Genomic DNA, 1,329 nt, shown 5'->3' with positions numbered 1-1,329 from the left:
ACCATAAACTCCAGAACATAGAATAATGAAGTAACCAAGTTTCACATGTATAGATTAAAATAACTACTTAGAGTATCTTTAAGGCTACATAGTAACATGAAGTTTATGAATTTTCTGGGAAAAAAATAGAAAGAAGTGCACTTAAACAACTACAATACAACCACCAACCCACCCACTCACCCATGCAAACACTATAAAGACAGAGAACGGAAGAAAGAAAATCATTGTGATTTCACTTGCCATTCTACTTATTAAATCGTGTCACTCTCACTACTATAGCAGCTAGTACATTCTCTTTGGGCATATCAATGAATCGAAAATAAGCATGTCTCCAGTTCATCTTGAACAACAAAACTCCAATAACTCCCTATAACCCTGTGGCATAACCACTCATTATAACCAAGTAAAACCATATCTTTTCTGACTCGTCTCCTTCATATGTTTCTTCATGACTTGTGGCTATCGGAGGAGGTTGAGAATGTCCATCAATAGAGCATTTCTTTGGTACAAAAGCTCCACAAAGTTCACTATTACTGACGTAAATAGAAAGGTCATCAAGAGTTTGGAGTTGATTTCCTATTGGAATGCGTCCTGCATGGTTATTGTATAATAAGTTCAAGTGGCTCATAAAACTCAAATTTGACATGCTCTTTGGAATTGTTCCTGAAAGTTGATTGTTAGAGAAATCAAGACATTCTAATGAATTTAAGCCACCGATATTCTTAGAGATACTTCCTGTCAAATTATTATACGATGAATTAAGCCCAAGCAATCTTGAAAGAAGTGAGAGCTCTTCAGGGATCGTTCCAGTCAAATTATTCCTCAAAAGATCCATGTTCACTAGACATAATAGTGTAGTGTTGTATTCAAGTTCATTTTTGTGCATAACCTGTATCATGTTCTCATTTGACCATTCCAGTACCTCAATTCCAAAACATTCACCATTCAAGATCATACCAGTAAGATTGCCAAAACAATGAGGGATGATTTTTTCTGAGTTATTGTTTGCAAGGTCTATGGTTTGAAGACCACAATTGGCATAACAGTGAGGGAATCATGCCATTGAACATATTGTTGTGCAATCTCAGAATTTTCAAGGATTCTAGTTCTCCAATCCATCCAGGTATGTTTCCAGAGAATCCTTTCTCACCAAGATCCAAACCTAATAAACGTGTGCAATTTCTCAAAACCCAAAAGAAGTTCTTCATAAGGACTATTGTTATTCAACTGTAACTAATACAGTCCAAACAAATGTCCAATAAAGCTTGGAATAATCCTTGAAAGGTGTTAGATGAAAATTTTTATAACCCGTAGATTTGGGATTTCCCC

The 1,329-nt window shown here is 35.6% G+C and overlaps 1 protein-coding gene across 1 annotated transcript; it reads right to left on the bottom strand.

Moving 5' to 3' along the window:
• Positions 1 to 367: 367 nt before the first annotated feature.
• LOC145797632 (uncharacterized) lies at positions 368 to 955 on the bottom strand. Its single transcript, XM_082885017.1, has one exon. It carries the CDS (start codon positions 953 to 955, stop codon positions 368 to 370), a length of 588 nt encoding a protein of 195 aa, XP_082741143.1.
• Positions 956 to 1,329: the final 374 nt, after the last annotated feature.

Source organism: Camellia sinensis, chromosome 8, assembly GCF_055761805.1.
Source record: "Camellia sinensis isolate YWXY chromosome 8, ASM5576180v1, whole genome shotgun sequence".
Taxonomy (NCBI): domain Eukaryota; kingdom Viridiplantae; phylum Streptophyta; class Magnoliopsida; order Ericales; family Theaceae; genus Camellia; species Camellia sinensis.
Note: the sequence above shows the minus strand (reverse complement) of the source record. Positions and strands in the feature narration are given on the sequence as shown.